Genomic DNA, 16,349 nt, shown 5'->3' with positions numbered 1-16,349 from the left:
TGTCCAAAGCAGAGACGTCCCAAAGTTCAATCTGTTTTGGCATTTCTTTCTGCCACCCTTCATCTGTCAGCCAACCTGTTTGTGAGCCACAATGTGTTTGTGGGTGCTTCATGTGTGAACTCTATAGGTACATGTGTGAGAGTGTTTATGTACCGGGGTTGTATGCCTGAAAACATGAGTCTTTTCTGCAAAATACACAACTGCAAAACAGTTGTGCTCTCTTGACTTTTATTGGCTGTGTTCAAATGTTTCACTCGGAGGACAACTGACCATCTGAATCATGGTGGTGGCAGCAGTTCTGTTAAGAGGGAATCTTTGAACTTTGCACAGCAGAAAAATGGACTGTGGTGTGCAGAGATGACTTATTCTTGCCGCTGCACACTGAATTAGGATAAATGCATGTATGCACATGTGAATAGATGCGAGTAAATGTTTGTATGTGCACAAACAAGGCTCCTTCAGGGCAGGATGTGTCACCTCTGTGTCTTGTCAGTGTTAATGTGAGCATGGTCAGCCAGGCGTGGTGCTCTGACAGATCAGCAGATGAACCCCTGCTACCCCACCCACTTCCACAACTCACCCTGTTTCATCCTGTAGCCCCCCCCAGCACACACACCCTCTGCTTCCAGCACAGGGATTAAATATCCTTTACTGCCCAGGCATCACCTCAGGCATATTCATTTTTTATTTAATTTCAGGTCAGAACCTGTCTGTCATTGGTGCTCATGCTGTGATGCATCACAGCGCCGGAGGATGCCCAGTGGGCGCTGCAGCAGTGGCAGAGAGCCGTGTAAAACGAACAGCTTACAGGCGTCACACTCTTGGCTCAAAGCTATAGTGTCACCACAGCACTCTGCAGCTTTAACCTGTGGCATAAACTCTTACAACAGTATGTATATGATGGATATACATGTATGTGCATTGTGGGTGTGTAAGGTGCTGCTGTTGTCCCACTGTGTAGCAAAGCCTTCTGTTAAGGTGACCTTTATATTACACTTCTATGTGCAAAGCATCACGTACAGAGTGAAAACTGTGGCTTTGGGGCTGAGCATATGCAGTGCTGCTTGTGATGTTGAAATTAGAAAAAAGGTTTGAAAGCCAGTGCAGATGCAGACCTCAGATTTTATAAACAGTTTGTACTATCCTAAATTTGCGGGATCAATGTCAGTGATCTTGTGGTGTGCATGGTGCTGGTTGGGCCCCAGACCTGTTGGCATCATTGCATCATATTAAACATGTTTGAGTGACTTAAGTCTGAAAAATTAATCTGATCATGTACTTTGAGTTGATAAGTGATGGAAATCACAAAAGGCTTCATGTAAAATCTGTAAAGTCACTTAATGGTTAAGGATGAATGAGTTTTCTCATCTGAAATAAGCAAAATGGACATTAGGATGATCTCTTTGCATGTTGTACCTATGTAGATAAGGATTTAGCTGTGACATGCATACATTTCTAACAAAATAGCAAAGTGGAATTAGTCCAGCATTAGACTAGACCAAGTGTTACAAGCTACCTGTGCTAAAAATTAAATATAGGCTCATTTCCTTTGACTGTAAATTATCTTCCAAACCACAACAACGCAGACATTGTAGGTGGATCCCACACACGTGCATGGCCCATATGTTTGCTCATGGTCTGTGATGCTCAGTGGAAGCCTCATGACTCACAGTCAACTCTCACTTAGTGAAGGCAGAGGCAGAGGCCACTCATCAGATCCAGGCAGCACAGTCACCAGCTCTGTCACCATGACCACAAAATGGAAACCATTAAAATTATATAGAATTAACAAACTGTGTAATGTTATGTTTCCAGTTTAGCTTTTTTGTACTTGGTTGCAGTCTATGCTGTAGTTCTCCAGGTACTGGTTCTCCATCACTTGGAAAGGTTTGTTTTGTGACGAGGTGTCTGTGGTTGGACACCAGTGGTGTAATTAGCCATGCTGACTTTTTCTGATTATTAATCTGGTAATCGGCCAACACTGCCATTTAATTATCTGAATCATGAGCCGACTCATTCGTTGGGTGGCAGCTGAGAGGTCTGGAGTCATGTCGAAGTCGAAGGATGAAGTAGCACTTACTTTCCATCACTGCCAGTGACAGTATTAACAAAAACATGCTCACTGGTAAAATGATAAATACAAGTGATGATGTGTTCAGTGTTGTAAATGCAGCATGACCTGGTGTGAGTCCTACATCTCTCTCTTCTCCCATTTCCTTTTGGCTAATCTAATGGCCATCCCTCGTAATCTTCCCTCCCATCTTTACCACTCAAAGAGCCTTTATTTATGTACAGTCCCAGATCTAACTTACATTTGAGCCACACTGTCTCCTGATATGTTACTAGTAATTAAAAATAGTGTCCACTTGAGCTGCCCCCCCCATAAAAGTTTTTCCACCCAGAGGACCCCTGGCTCTGGCTGTGTGGGGCTCCTGTCACTCATCCAGCTGCACCGATGGAGGAGGCAGCAGTTGTTGGGGATGTATGATGTGTTGTGACAGCGGGAGTCAGGGCTGGCGGGCGGTCACCATGCGGCACCATATTGCTGGGCTCCCCAGGGATGAGGGATCAGCACGCCAGCCTTGCCAAGAAGTGCTAATAGGCGCAACATGTCTTGCTTTCACACATTAAGGCACACGAAAGGTGACAGATCAGAGCTGTGATACTGCCGCCTGTAAGGAAAAATGGGGCCACACCCTCCGTTTGCCACGCAGTGCAGGCTAATGATGAAACTCCCCGAGCTGAGCAGTAGGCCCACCAATCATGGATCTGATGTATGTGCAGACAGACATATCTTTGTTTCTCGTGTCAGGGACTGGAGACCGGTACAACCTCACTCTTCATCAGAGTGATGCTCTGCTCCATATTGTAACCGACAATAAAACTGTAAGTGTTGACATTCTGAGGAAGGTGCCACCACTCTCACCCGAAGGTCAGTAGGCTGCTCCAGGTCGCAACATCTTTGTCACATCTGTTTCCAGAACCCACAGCTTGGATGGAGTCTGCTGAGCTGAGTGTTTCACTGAGAAAAGGAAATGATGCACTCTGCCTTGTTACTTCCACCTCAAGGTCCATATGGCTGATTTGGCAGATTCTCAAACACCTGCCTCCATTGGTTTCCCTCAAAGATGATTTGGAGCCATTTGTAACAAGTATGTTTGAAAAGCAGGAGGAGTGAGCTGAGTCCAGTTTGCTCCTCCCATCAGAGCCATTTCCAGATTGTTCTGTAAAGGAACAGTCATGTCTTACAACCTGTGATTTTTTTTTGGATCACTTTTTCTAATTTTGTAAGCTTGACTCATTCAGCTGTCAGAAGACTTGAGTCAAAGTGAGACCACCTACACATTGTATTATTAAAGTCCTTTAGAATGACCTTGTCAAAGCACTGCTCGGAGCTTTTATTACACTAGATGATCAAAAGTATGTAGACAGGGACAGTCTCTTATTGTTGGCACCAGGTGCCTCAGTGCCAGTGGAGGGAGGGATATCTTAATGATATTTTGGCAATATTTTGTTTCCAGCTTGGCAGCATGGTGGAACAGTGGTTAGTACAGTCACCTCAGCTAGAAGGTTCCAGGTTCAAGCCCTGGCTGACCCAGTATCTGGAGTTTACGTACATGTTCTCCCTGTGCCTTTCGTGGGCTCTCTCTGGGTGCTCTGGCTTCTTCCCACAGTCCAAAGACATGGTGCTCAGGTTGACTGGTGACTATAAACTGCCTGTAGGAGTGTGTGTGTGGTGGTTCGTCTACATGTCGGCCTTGTGATAGACTGGTGACCTGTCTAGGGTGGACCCCGCCTCTTGCCCCGTGTCAGCTGGGATTGGCTCCAGCCCCTCTTCAGGATAAGTGGTATAGATAATGGATGGATGTTTCCATCTTTGTGGCAAGTGTCTGGTGAAATCTCTTTCTCTTTTAACAAAGCAGTGCCCCCATTCACAAACCCAGTTCCATAAAGAAATGGTTTTCTCATTTTGGTGTGGAAGAATTTGGTCTCTACAGAGCCCCGATCTTAACCCTCCCAGTTAATCACCTCTGGGAGGAAGCAGACCTTATCACCAGACAAGAACATCTATGTTGGACCATTCTGCTCTCTACATGGCAGGTACTGGATGTTTAATGTTTGACAAGCATCAGTTATGACAAATGTGAAGCAGCTACACCACTTTAAGGAAAGGCAAATGTAAATAGATTTCTGAAGGGACACAAACCTCCACACTTTTCACCTCATCATGTAAAGGCCACAGTGAACGCTGGCATTGTGGAATCCAATCCATCCGATATGGACATCATGTCCAGGGATGCTGGGCTAAGCCAGAGCTCATTCCTGAACATCAGTGTTGGACCTCACTGTTCTTGTGGCTGAATGGGAACACATCTCTGCAGCCAGGCCCTAAAATCTGTTGTGAAGCCTGGACCCAGAAGAGTGGAGGCTGCTACAGCAGCAGATTCACTCCAGTTGTTTTGGAATGAGAGGCTCACAATCACATTCGACTCTCATGTACATGTAAGTGTAGGGCAGTTAGTTCTACCAGACTCTACTCTGAGAAGACGAAGAAAGAGTAAACCAATTAGACTTGACGTCATCTCTTTAAACACCCAGTGGGCATAACTTGCTGTAAGTTATTGTCTCTCACTCTTCCCTCTTCCGTCTCTCTCCATTTCACTATAACACCTTGAAAAACAAATTTCGCTGACAGTATTTTTCTGTCGTCCACCCCTCACCCTCCTCTCCCCACTATTGATGCGCATGGTCCCTGTGCTGGGCTGTGCTTACTGAAGCGTTGTGTTGTGCTGCCTGTCATCAATACAGGTGAGTTACAGAGGTGCCTGGTTCAAAAGCAGTTCACTGCTTCACACTGATGTGAGCTGTGCTCCTACCCGTGCACATTACATGTGTTGAAGTGTGTGTGTTGGGACAGATACATGTGTGGTGATGTGTGTTTTTGCTTTGCTATTTCTTAGTCCTTGTATGAATATACAGTTTGTGTGTATGTGGGTCATCGCACTTTGTGTTTTGCCTTGCATGTTTACTCGGCCATAGCATCCAGGGCTTCGAGCTCTAACCTCGGCCTTCTGCCTGCAGACATAGTCAACACAATATCAGTGGGTCATGTGGGACACCAGCACTGGTTCCCACTAGATTGGCAGGTGGTGATGAATCTGTGTCTGATCAGCTGTATCGCTGCGCTGTACAGAACTCAGTCACTGGAAGGAAAATGTCAGGTAACAGTCATGACTGTGGTAGAAGTCGAATCGCTTGACATTTCAATCGTTATCTTTTTGCATGGAGAATCTTTGTGAGCTGAGCTTCAGACTAAATATGAAAACGCAGTTTCCACCTAAAATTACATCCATATGAGAAATCTCTGGTCATCATTCTAAAAATAGTCCCCACAAAGGCTTGGTCTGTAGGAAAAAGGCCTAATCTCTTCTTCTTTATCCTTTTTAGTGAATGAACAACAAAACTGTAAATGCGGTCAGCAACAGGACAGGCAGTCGGGATACTCTGCCTAGTTTCAGCTGCTTTTGTTTTGTTGTTCCCTCCCGGTCACTTAACACGGTGCCAAACTCAGCAATAGTTTTTATTCACAAGTATAAAATTTACATTTGACTGCAGCTCATCAATACTGGCACCATTATTTTACACACACACACACACGCCGAAGGTGGCGCTGTCCTGGCCACCAGGAGCAACTTAGGGTTCAGTGTTTTGCCCAAGGACACTTTAAGATGCAGACTGGGGAAACTGGGAATCAAACCGCTGACCTTCCAGTTAGGAAACGGCCCGCACATTACTTATACTGGCTTATAATGACTTAAAGTTATTTTTGAAAAATTGGTGACTTCTTTTTGGACAGTGAGGACATTTTTCCTTAAGATTTGGACAGTGAGAAGATCGGGTTTGGAAGCTGAGGAGATTCAAAGTGAAGATGTCTTGTCTTTGTCAGATTTGCCATAGTTTATAAAAAACGTTTTCTCTCTGTCAGCTACCGAGTGTGGACCCTTGATCAGATTTTGCAGTTTTATCCATTTAAAATTGAATCTACAACAAACTGAAGTTGCCTGTTTCTACATGTAGTTCTTGCCCCGTCTATAAGAACATCACCAGGTTCTTTTGTTTTAGAAAGACTGTGTGGTGTGACGTGATCTAGGGTAAAGTTCTGTGGTTTATGTGGCCATCTAGTGGGCTGCTGAATCACTTCCCATGTGGAAACTACTGTTTTGTAAACAGAGGGTGGAAAATGTTCTTCTATATGGGGAAACTTTCAATACATATTGTTTGTTTGTTCAACTGAGCTTCTGTACTGATATTTTGTTGCTTCATGTCTAATAAGAAAAGATTAAAAAACAAAGCAGAATGATTTTCACTTTGTGTCCAAGTAAACTGTTAAAAACCACTCTCTGTTCAAACATGACCATAAGTAACCTCTTTTATAAAAGGTCCTACATGACTCAAAATAAGCAGTGTTAAATGAACACACCTCTATCTGCTTTTAGACCTTTAATGACCTTTTAATAATCTTTCTCTTGGGCCTTTTTGTGGTGAAATGAAACTCATCTGTCTATGAAGTCTTTCTACTTTTACATTTACAAGCCATAAATGTAGTTATTGAGAGCTTGTTAGTGTTATACAAGTGTTCTAATTGCTGTGTTGCTGCTGTCTCAACGTAAAAGCGATGAACTGACGGTGTTTATGCTTGAACAAGTCCCCTGCCACTGTCACCTGTAACTTTACCAACAACAACAGCCATGAAGTGAAGTAGTGAAGATAGCTGGAAATACAGAAATGACAAGAAACCTTTCGACTTCTAAGAATGTGTGTATGTGTGTGTGTGTTTGCATTTAAGACAGGGCGATGCCTGTGTACTGGTGTGTGTTTGCAGTACCCTTGTGTGTTTGTGTATGTACAGAGGAGCTATTGTTTTTGATCAGTGAGCAGAAAGTGCTGCTTTTTATACTTTATTGACTGAGTTCGTGTGGTTTTTCTCTTTTAGTTCTTGCTGCAGGCTTGTGCTGTTTGTAGCTTCTCATATAAGTAGACCAGGGTTTGTGGTTTTGTGGCCCGGATGGGTGGGTGCGTTTTTCTTTTTCCTGAGGTAGGCTACGTACTGAGGTTAGCGACACAGAGCTAAAGATGTAGGAAACAAACTTGATATGAAGCTTGGTGGCTGAAGGAGGAAGGCCATGACACGAGGTAAACAAAACATCCTTGACTTCATACAAAACTGATCAGACTGCTCTTTGATGACTTTGTATGTGCACTGAAGCCTTAACATCTTATAAATGTAGAAATAGTTGTATTTACATGGTTTTTAGAGGAGCACTTGAAGTAAACAGATTTATTTAGGAACAATAGTGCCTGAAAGATGAGAAGCAGCTTTCAGAATAACAGAAGTAAACTGATGGACAAACTGTCAAAAGATAAAAACAGCCGCAGTTTTAATGGTTAATAAATACTCATATTTACATACCATTATTCTGTCTATAATAAAAAATATTTTGGGCTTGTCAGCACATGTAACTGTTGTCACAAATGGCCATCACCTCAGCTGGTGCAGACGTAGTACTTCATTAATACAGGAAGCCAAACTCTCGATCAGGTCATGTAGACCCGTCAGCTGAAGAAGAGGCGGGAGAGGCGTCACTCTCTTCAGCAAGCAAGTACATCCTTGTCAAATGCAGATAAGGGGGGGTATCGCTGCTGAGCCTTCTGGAGATGTCAAGGGCTCCTCAGTGACCTGATGATGTACCTGCCCTCCTTTTCACCATCCTAACCTCACTGTCAGTATCAAGAGTGCTTTATCTGTGACCTTTGTCTGATGCTTTGTGTGGTGATGTTGGGGAAATGTGAAAATAACTTGTTTATGAAACACTCTCACTGCCAACAACAAGGTGAAAAAAAGTATGACACCAGATAATCAAACTCTAATTATAACAACACACCAGGAAAGCTACATATTTTAATATAATTAATTTAAATCACTTTGAACACTTAACCCATGACAGTATAACAGAACAACAACCCTCAGTGATACCTTTGTATAGATCTGTGTGTGTGTGTGTGTTATATATTTATAAGTACTTAGATTTTTTTTTTAATTTTCCTAATGCACATTCCTTTTCATTGTTTTTAGATTCTATTTTTTTTTGTTCTCAGTCTTATTTACTTGTTGCCTATAGAAGAACACTGTACATGCCCATTAACAGCCACTGTACCAGAGTCAAACCCCTCATGTCCTGCCCAGTAAAGCTGATACTGATTAAATAACAACTTTATACCCGAATCATCATCTCAAGACACTTTACTATGAGCTCACCCTGCAACTCCATTGTTCCAAGTTTGATTTCTGAAACTAATAATTGGCTATTAATTTTCTTAGTGACAGACAATGTGGTCCCTTGCTCCTGTCTGGTGTTATAGGAAAAATTCCTTTTGTTAATAACATCATATCACCATGGCATTTAAAAACTGACATGTATGGATGAAAGGCTTGAATCAGTTTAACAGTACATAGAAATACCCAGTTTACTGAAGGAAATATAGCTCGCAATATACATTTTTAGAAAAGAAGTATTTTACTGCTAGTTTTTAAACCATGTTAATATCCAATATTTCAATAACTGAAAAATAAAATGGAAGAACACCTTTAGAAGTTGAAATGTCAGAACTTATAAAATGGAGCCAATATTAAACAAAGGAGTGAGGCCAGTATTCAGTGCATGGTTCAGTTTATTTATTTACAGACACTGAGAGACGAGGAAAGGAGAAGTGACTCTACACATATTGTACCCCTGTTGTTGTTGTTGTTTCTCACAGCTGTGAAGTTCTTGAACATGAGCAGTGTTGTTGCACAGAACTGATACTGTAGAATAGATGTTACATCTCATTAGTGTTGTGGAGAATTCATTAGGCCTCCTGAGGTCTCTGTGTGCACTTAATGTGACCCTGGAGAGAAACCTGACTGACATATAAGCCTCTGTAGTTACTTTTAGAACAGTGTAGCTAGTGAGCGATTCTTTTTTGGGACCTAGGCTTCTGTCTCCTGAATAAATCTGAGAGAAACTGTGTGAGTTTTAATGACAACGAAATATTGAATTTGAACCTAACGCTGACAGATCAGATCTTTCTGCTGCTGAATTTGACTTTGTTACCCTTTCTGAGTAAACCAAGGACTTGGTTTGCTGTTAGGATGCACCCACAGAAGAGAGAGATGAAATTATTTCAGGTGTTGACTTTGTGTCTTTGACAGAACACCTTGAACCTGAAGCAGTTAGAACTTTTGTGTGATGGTCCTCAGCACAATTTTCAGCGGATGTTTTGCAGCATAAACAAACATGTGTGTGACAGAGTGATCTTGCTCTGGGCGTGATCGCTCTGCATCACTGCTGCTGGCCGACAGGTCGTGGTTATGAGCATCACGGTGTTATTAACCACAATAGCACAAGAAGAAACCTGCTATTCTTCTGTTTCTCAGTATACAAAAACAAATTATCTTTGGGTATGAGCCAACACAGGGGCTCTGCTTGGGCAGAAAAGTACGTATTGTTTGTGAAAATTTTAACCATTACTCTTGAATATTTCCTTTGTGGTCAAACTTCACATAAGTTGTGACTATGTAATTTATTTTAAGTGTCCAAATGCTCTTTAACTTCAGTTTTATGAGCAACGTCCATGAGTGAAGACGTGCTACTGCTTTGTGCACATTTTGATGGTTGTGCTGCTTTTTGTCTTTGGTGCAGGAGAAATCAAACCAGAAATAAATGATTTCTCTGTGATGGTTGAAACCTTCAGGCAAACATTCATTTTTGGTTTTCTTTAAACTTTGCATGCCTGTGGTCGTCTGATGTCATATGTGACAAAACCTGAAAGTGTTCACTGTCACACATCCCACAGCTTCAAAATGACTAGCTGAAGATTAGTTGACTAGTGGTGTAGTGACTAACAAACGAAAGGTGTAGGGGAGCACTTCTGTATACCTCACGTATAAATCATATGTAGTGTGGTGCTGACTAGGATTATATATACTCATTTACAGATACTCCAATTTGAAGTTGTTGAACAATAGAGTACATGTTGCATCAGTCCTAAACACTTGTAAAAGATCAGTCTGTACACGGCTTTAAATACTTTACACAGAGTGATACAGGAACATACAGACAGTATAGAATAACTGGGAGTCATTAAAGCCCTCTTTGATTTATCAAGTATCTCCGTACTGCCTTGGAACTTTTTATTGTACACCTCAGGATGTAGTTCAGTCTATTTCAGTTTGGTTTTATTGGTTACAATAACATTGTGAACATTGTGACACTGCTAAAACAAGTCTGATGGCACAAGAAACATGAGCTCCCAGATTGTAGACAAACCATTTTTACCCCAAATCAAGACACGACTGGTCGTGTACATGACTAATGGGGTAGGATTTTTATTTTATTTTTTTTTTTAAATCTGCTACATATCGTTATGTTTATTTTTCTTTGAACTTCATCGTTATTCTTGTAAAATTCTGAATAGTTGTCAGGGTTTCCCCCAGGAAGCTGCTCAGTGGAGGTGTAAATGCCGCCTGAAATCTGTGAACTCTTGGACACCAACAGCAAAACAACACAAAGCCACAATGGCTCATTTGTTCAGTGTCTAACTTTACGCTAACTTCAACTCGATGCCGACCCTGTTGGCTTAAATGTCCAGCTGGTGATCGTAACCTCAGCCTGGTGTCTGACTGGCAGCGATAATTTGCTGCACTGCAAAAGTACAATGAGCTCAAGCAGCAAATCTGGAGGCATCTCACCCGTACATTAATTTAAATACTGTATGTGACCCCCGCTGTGTGAAGTGGTGCCTCTGACTTTTTTTTAGCAATGTCGCAGTGTTCTCAGATGTACAATATTGTCATAACCAATCAAATCTGTGTACAGACCTACTAAAGGTGGTAATAAACCAGTTTGTTTAGAAATTCTCTTTAACCCTTTGTGAGAAGGTTAAAGCCTGGAGCAAAACCGCCAGAGCATGTAGGGATTCAGGGTGTTGCTCAGGAGTACGTCAGTGGGGTAGAAGTTGATGCCACAATCTCTGCCCTGTGTGCTCTAGTCTACTGCAGTTCATCTCGTTTAAAAGCATGGTGGATGTGTGGGGACACCCCCTGTGTTAGAAACTGAAAGCCTCAGATTAGCTGACATCAATGTAAATTTGTATATTTTTCTCAAAAAGAAGTTCAAGGTTAACAAGCAGATTTCGACAAAATTTCACTTGTGATAAAAATGAAATCCTTGTATCAAAAGAAGAGCATTGTCTTTGCTTGGACCCTGCAGAGATAATGTTGCTGATTGGAGATAATTCTGGTATCGGATCTGCCAGATACAAACACAGGACGTTTTCCTAAAAGCAGATCAGAAGTGTTGATCTCATGCAGCCCGCAGTGTGTGTGTCCTGTTTTTTGTTGGGCAGTCGTGACATCAAACCGTTTTGAAAGTCAGGTCTTTAGGAAGACCGAGAAGAATCCCAGCTGATCATTTCAAGTCTCTGTACAGAAAAGTGTTTCTTGCACTGGGAGTTTGACCTTCAGCTCCTCTACATTTATACATACAACAGTGTGCAAGCTCATGGGAGACACGTGGTGCAGTAACATTTGCAAAAATATATCTTCAAATTTTTTTGCCTAACAGACGGTATAAATAGTAAATTATACATGGAAAATACATGGGGACTGAAAACATGGTCAAGGCTATGCAAACATAAAGTGCTAAGTTACTTAGATTATTTGTTAACCGGTTGCAAGCATAAAGGTAAATTCTGACAAACATGTTTCCTCCATTTGACATCAGTGCCCCGCCCTGCAGGGCATCATCAGAACTCTGCCAGGGTGATCCAAGCATACTTTCACATTCATATTCTCCGGCTTGTCAGTTGAAATGTGAGACGGAAATATTTAACACTTCCTTAAATGCCAAGGAAACGTACTTCATTGTTTTATAAATGTGAAGCAGTCATAATTCCTTCAGTCTTAACCTCTCAATAAATCAGAAGCTTCCAAATCTTTAAGTCTTCACTTGTATCCATAACCACTGTCCCATCTGTATGTCTCAGGTCATTTCAATAAGCCTTTTTCTTTTAATCAGATGACTGTCCTTGGCACTTACTGCACATGGCTACAAAATGTACTGTGGTACTGTATGTGTGTAAAATTTTTCAAGCAGGTGCACACAACTTAAAGCTAAGTGATGAAAATAGTCGAAACAGATGCCTCAGATCATTCACTGCTGAACACTGAAACTAACATTTTGACATGCAGAGTCCCCGAAGCCGCTGGCCCGCTCCTTGTACCTCGTCATCGGCTTACTTTGTTAAATCAATATACTACACTGTGAAGTGAGAAACAACACAGCACCTGAAACTGTCTGAAACCACACAAAGCGGCAACAACCAGAGCCAATGATTACACAGGCAGAGCTGTCTCAAGAACAATCAGTAAAGGACTCCACATGTGGACTAAATCCAAGATGCACCCGTGTTTAAGTAGAAATCAAACAGGCTCCTGAGCCGTTTCACACCCCTACCTGTTCTATACAGATGGCATGTGATACCCAAGTCTGACTTTCCATTTGGCCTGGTCTGCTGGTCTCTTACATAATCTATAAGAAGAAAGCACAGATGTGTGTGCGTGGGCTGGCTGCCATGGCAATCAGATCTTGCTGTTCTCCAGGTGGGAATCAATGTGCTTGATGAGGGCATCATCAGGATAGCCACTAGGGAATATCAGCTGGCAGAGAGGGCAGCTCCGCATGTCGCTCTCCTCTGTCTCCATCCAGAGCTGCAGAGCAACACACACACACACACACACAATTAGATGGCAGGATAAGTCAAGGTGGTGCTCGACTTACTCACTGGATCGTATCAGATGTTCTGTGGGAGGCTGCAACATGACATTGCTACTTGCACAACAGAGACCACTTGGTCTTGCCATGAAATGCAGTAGACTAGTAGTAAGTCCAGGTGGACACACTCTCATCCAAGTACTGATTCACTGTTTAATGCAGTTCAGTTTAGCTGAAAAAAAAAAAAACATAGAAAAATAAATAAATAAAAATAACTGGACTTGGTTTTAGGTCTGGCAAAGAAATTTTTTCAGCTTACTATGACTTGGATGACTGAGAATCTGCATGGACAGTTCAGTTTATAGAAAAGAAGATGAACTGGAGAATTACTTCCAGTAGTTTTGGGAATTGTGCTCCTTTGCTTTTTTTCTGAGTGACATGAGAAGATGAGTTTCATGTCTTCATCAGAGTCAGGCTCATTTAGCTGAGCTTAGTTTCATTCTTGCTGGTGCATAGCACTCATCTCTTGTCCTCTGGTAAGAGGAATAACAAACAAAAACATGAAAAAAGGAACTAATAACCAATGGCACTTCCTGAATGAATAAACAAATTCAAAATAACAGTAATAAATAGGTTCTATCAGTGCCCAGTGTGGTCTGGGCATTACTTCAGCCCCACCACCAACAGACAACACGCTCCACTCACTAATCCATCACCTTTATGTGGTCTAAAATGTTTATATTGCTATTAATAATGACACAGCACTGTTTCGGTGTCTTGACATTAAGCCTTGTAAAATCCTTTACAAGGTAGCTCATCATACCGGCTTTATAACGGTGACAACCCAACAACAGCGTTTGTTACCAGGCAAACTGACAGGAAAATGTTTTAGCTGGTACAAGAGGACAGCCGTGCACATGTTGGCAGGGTTAAGTGAATGTCTGTTTTCTGATCTGACGTCTTTATACAGCACAATACAACACAAATCAATGTTACAAAAAAGGGGTTTCCATTTCAACATATGCATATGACTTTTCTCATATTGCGTATTACTCCCCAGCACCTGCTAAAAAGTTACTGGGGTTCCCCTTTAAGTTTAGGGAACCATTTTCACATTTAAAAGAAACCAACATAGCTGGTAGGAAACAGGAAAGGAACAGTGGTCTCGAGTGTTAAATTCAAAGACCTATCTTTCTTCCCCGGCCTCCTCTCTCTGCAGACCCTGCGGCTCTACTGTACAATGACTTATTTTTCCTTTCCTACTGATGGGCAAATGGCCATAATTCCTATTGCTGTCATGTCTTTGTCACACAATTATGTTGTTATTAGGCATTTGCTGAAAGACTAGAAGCAGAGGGTTGGCATGTAACAACACTTTTAACACAGTTTTCTTTGCATTACATGATGTATCGTACTTGTTTAACCAGAGCATGAACGTAAGTGTAACAACCACAGTTTGTGATCTAGGGAAGAGTTGTGTGTTAGTTATTTATGGACAAACAACAGTTTATCCCTGCATCCAGTACTTATGTGCAGCTGCTCAGTCAGTTAACACAGGTTTGAGTTTGTGGTCTAGCAGCCTCACAGTGAAGAGGTCCAGGAAAAGTATTTCTAACAAACTTACTCCAAAACCAAAACTAGAAATGTTTAACCTGTTGAACAAAATGATAAATAAGAATAATGGGTTGTTAGCTACATACTTGTTGTTAGGCTTATATTTGAACTGTTTTACCCCTTTATGTCCAGCTAGGTTAAACACATCTTGGCTCCAATTAATGCACAGTCATAAGACTGATAACAAACTTCTCATCTCACTCTGAGAGCACATTTCTCAAAATGCTGAGCTATTCTTGAGACGGGGTGAAGACAGATATCTTGAGGTGATCGTGACTTGCAGTGTCAAAACGCGACAGTTCACGTTTGTCTGTGAACCAGCTCGGCGGCCGGCCGGCGGCGTCTGTGTAGTAACCGCACTTGTGAGAAAGTGACACTGGACGTTTTTAAATATATTTCACAGCTGCAACTCAAACATAGCTGTACTAACAATTAAACACAAGTGTACAGGTAATTAACCATTTAGTTAAACTCACATTGATTGACGGCCAGGACTGAGCATGCTCTGCTGACATGTACCCTGGGTGTGGGTGGCAGCTGAGGGTATTAGGCCTCTGAGGGATGGGAAAGGCCGAGCAGGACGCCGGGCCTCTCATGCCACTGCTGGGCACTGCAGCAGAAAGCATGCCCAGCGTCCGCGGTGGGCTGATGGGATGCGGGCAGGTCCACTCCTCCTCATCTTCAGAAGACTGTGGGGGCTGGGGTGCCGGTGTAGAAGGAGGAGGGGGCTCGAAATGAAGGTGGGCCACCTCAGACAGTGGGAATGGCATCTCTCGTGAGTGGCGCATTGAGCTCTCCCCGAGGCCTCCGTCTCCCCCCGCACCAGCTTGATGGGGAGATGCCGAGCCTCTGTGCTGCAGTCCACCGTGAGGAGAGCCCACATGTTGGGGCTGCTGTTTTGGGTAGGTGTCGACATAAGGCCGGGGCTTTGGCAGAGTGGAAACAGGGTCCAGTGAGAAGCGGGGTGGGCACTGGTAAGCCGAGGGGTCAGCAACCTCAGAGTAACTGCGACGGCCCTGGAAGCTGGCCCTCAGGTGCTGGGTGGGGGGCCTGCAGGAGTAAGAGGCTGGTCCGTTGTTGACATCCAGCAAGGGTGAGCGACGGTGCATGTCTGGGGAGAGGCGCTGCAGCACTGGGGAGCGTCTCTGCTGGATTGGGGAATGATGTGGAGGAGGCGGGACAGGAGAATGCCGCTGTGAAATGGGCGAGTGACGCGGAGATACTGGAGAGTGGCGCTGGTGCTGAATGGGAGAGTGACGCTGACCTGAGGGAACACAGAGGAAAATCAAAAATGTTTTGGGGGGTAAAAGCCTGACAAGTTGTTACTATGGCTGATTACAGTGCCTTGCGAAAGTATTCGGCCCCCTTGAACTTTGCGACCTTTTGCCACATTTCAGGCTTCAAACATAAAGATATAAAACTGTAATTTTTTGTGAAGAATCAACAACAAGTGGGACACAATCATGAAGTGGAACGAAATTTATTGGATATTTCAAACTTTTTTAACAAATAAAAAACTGAAAAATTGGGCGTGCAAAATTATTCAAATCCACATAAGGGATGACGGCAACATTCATAGATCCTGGAATGCACAATGAGGGGCAATGTTCATTCCTATTACAGAGGCCCACTGAAATTTTTTTGAGGAAAAGCTGTGTTAGACTGCATATTGTTTATAGTAAAGTATTTTTATATACAAATATAAAAATGAAAATGTTTCTGGAGTGGGACTTTAATTAATTATAGAAGTTGTGCAGAAGCTGCCCATAGCTCTACACAGTGATCCATGTGTGTACTGTATGTGTTTCTATGCTGCTCCAAATGAGTCTGTTCTGGTTCAACTTGTCTTATTAAATGAGCTTAAAAATAAAGTGACACCTTAGTTATAAAACACTGAGCAGGCTGTAACACACAAGAGTGTGT

The 16,349-nt window shown here is 42.6% G+C and overlaps 1 protein-coding gene across 1 annotated transcript in view; it reads right to left on the bottom strand.

Annotated features, from left to right (window-relative positions):
- Positions 1-8,724: 8,724 nt before the first annotated feature.
- tbkbp1 (TBK1 binding protein 1) overlaps positions 8,725-16,349 on the bottom strand; it is a 50,267-nt gene continuing 42,642 nt past the window's right edge. The window contains exons 9-10 of the mRNA XM_020604752.1: positions 14,903-15,690; positions 8,725-12,808 (exon numbers count right to left, since the gene is read on the bottom strand). Coding sequence (XP_020460408.1) covers positions 12,680-12,808; positions 14,903-15,690 — 917 coding nt within the window. The 3' untranslated portion in view covers positions 8,725-12,679. The remainder of the gene's footprint in view (positions 12,809-14,902; positions 15,691-16,349) is intronic.

Source organism: Monopterus albus, unplaced genomic scaffold, assembly GCF_001952655.1.
Source record: "Monopterus albus unplaced genomic scaffold, M_albus_1.0 scaffold67.1, whole genome shotgun sequence".
Lineage (NCBI taxonomy): Eukaryota > Metazoa > Chordata > Actinopteri > Synbranchiformes > Synbranchidae > Monopterus > Monopterus albus.
The sequence above is the reverse complement of the archived record's forward strand: the minus strand, read 5'-3'. Positions and strand labels throughout refer to the sequence as shown.